At 44.1% G+C, this 1,307-nt stretch overlaps 1 protein-coding gene across 1 annotated transcript; it reads right to left on the bottom strand.

Annotated features, from left to right (window-relative positions):
- LOC127680971 (60S ribosomal protein L37-like) lies at positions 1-294 on the bottom strand. The gene has a single exon (XM_052176807.1). It carries the CDS (start codon positions 292-294, stop codon positions 1-3), a length of 294 nt encoding a protein of 97 aa, XP_052032767.1.
- Positions 295-1,307: the final 1,013 nt, after the last annotated feature.

The following is a 1,307-nucleotide window of genomic DNA, read 5'->3' as shown; positions in this document are numbered from 1 at the left end:
TCAAGATGAACTGGCTGCTGCAGCAGCTGCCCTCCTGGGTTTAGGTGTTGTTCCTTCATGGAGCCCGTATATGAATCTGCGATAGACAAGTTTTAGGTGCCTCATCTGCCTAGTGCTGGTAGTGTTCCATCTCTTAGCCTTGGCACTCCAGGTAGACTTTCTCTTCTGCTTGGCAGGGTAGCCACATAAGCCACGGGTTGGCTTCTGAAGGTGGTAGGCCTTAGAGCCACACCAGTGGCACAACGTGTATGTGTTATTGCGATGCTTTCCAAAGGAAGATGTTCCCTTTGCCATCTTGATTCCACTGCTGAGGCCAAAGAGCATTATTTGTTTTCTTATTAGCTCGAGAAGCCATTAAGAAACATCTAACAGCAAGAAACTGGCCGGGGAGAAAATGAGTTCTGGAAACCCAGGCCTCCCTCTTTGGGATGGGGCATCCCCAGGAAACCCAGGCCCCTTTCTTTGGGACAGGACACAGACAGGGCATCCCCAGGGCACCCCCAGGGCTGTACTGCATCCCTTCTCACTCTACCTGTTCACCAGCAACCTTTGTGCTCTTCCTGTTTGCAAAACAGATATGCGTGGGATACAGAACTTTTGGAAAACACAAAAAAGCACAAAGAAAATAAAAGGTGTTACTGCTAGTTTCTATGTATGTTTATATATCCTCCAGGCAGAAATGATAGACTGGGCAAGCTCTTATAACAACTTCACCTTGTAAAGATTTTTCTATCTCAAATACTTTTTAAAAATTGTATTTAACATTATTTATTTATATAAATAAAATTTATATACAAATAACATTACTATTTGTATATGTGTGATGGTTTGTATATGTTTGTCCCAGGGAGTGGCACTATTTGGAGGTGTGGCCTTGTTGGAGTAGGTGTGTCACTGTGGGCATGGGCTTTAATACCCTCTTCCTAGCTGCCTGGATGTCAGTCTTCCACTAGCAGCCTTCAGATGAATATATAGAACTCTCACCTCCTCCTGCACCATGCCTGCCTGGATGCTGTCATGCTCCTGCCTGGATGCTGTCATGCTCCTGCCTGGATGCTGTCATGCTCCTGCCTGGATGCTGTCATGCTCCTGCCTGGATGATAATGGACTGAACCTCTGAACCTGTAAGACAGCCCCAATTAAATGTTGTGTTTATAATGTTGCCTTGGTAATGGTGTCTGTTCACGGCAGTAAAACCCTAACTAAGACAATATGAATATGTTACATATAGTTTCCTGTATGTATGTATGTATAAATACATATATTTATTTGTGTGTGTGTGTGTGTGCTGTATACATCATTGCCTA

The sequence above is a fragment of the Apodemus sylvaticus genome, chromosome 3 (genome assembly GCF_947179515.1).
Source record: "Apodemus sylvaticus chromosome 3, mApoSyl1.1, whole genome shotgun sequence".
NCBI classification, from domain to species: Eukaryota; Metazoa; Chordata; class Mammalia; order Rodentia; family Muridae; genus Apodemus; species Apodemus sylvaticus.
The sequence above is the reverse complement of the archived record's forward strand: the minus strand, read 5'-3'. Positions and strand labels throughout refer to the sequence as shown.

What these genes read in the sequence shown, in the direction of transcription:
- LOC127680971 (XM_052176807.1), bottom strand. Translation starts at nt 294, where the DNA reads ATGGCAAAGGGAACATCTTCCTTTGGAAAGCATCGCAATAACACATAC.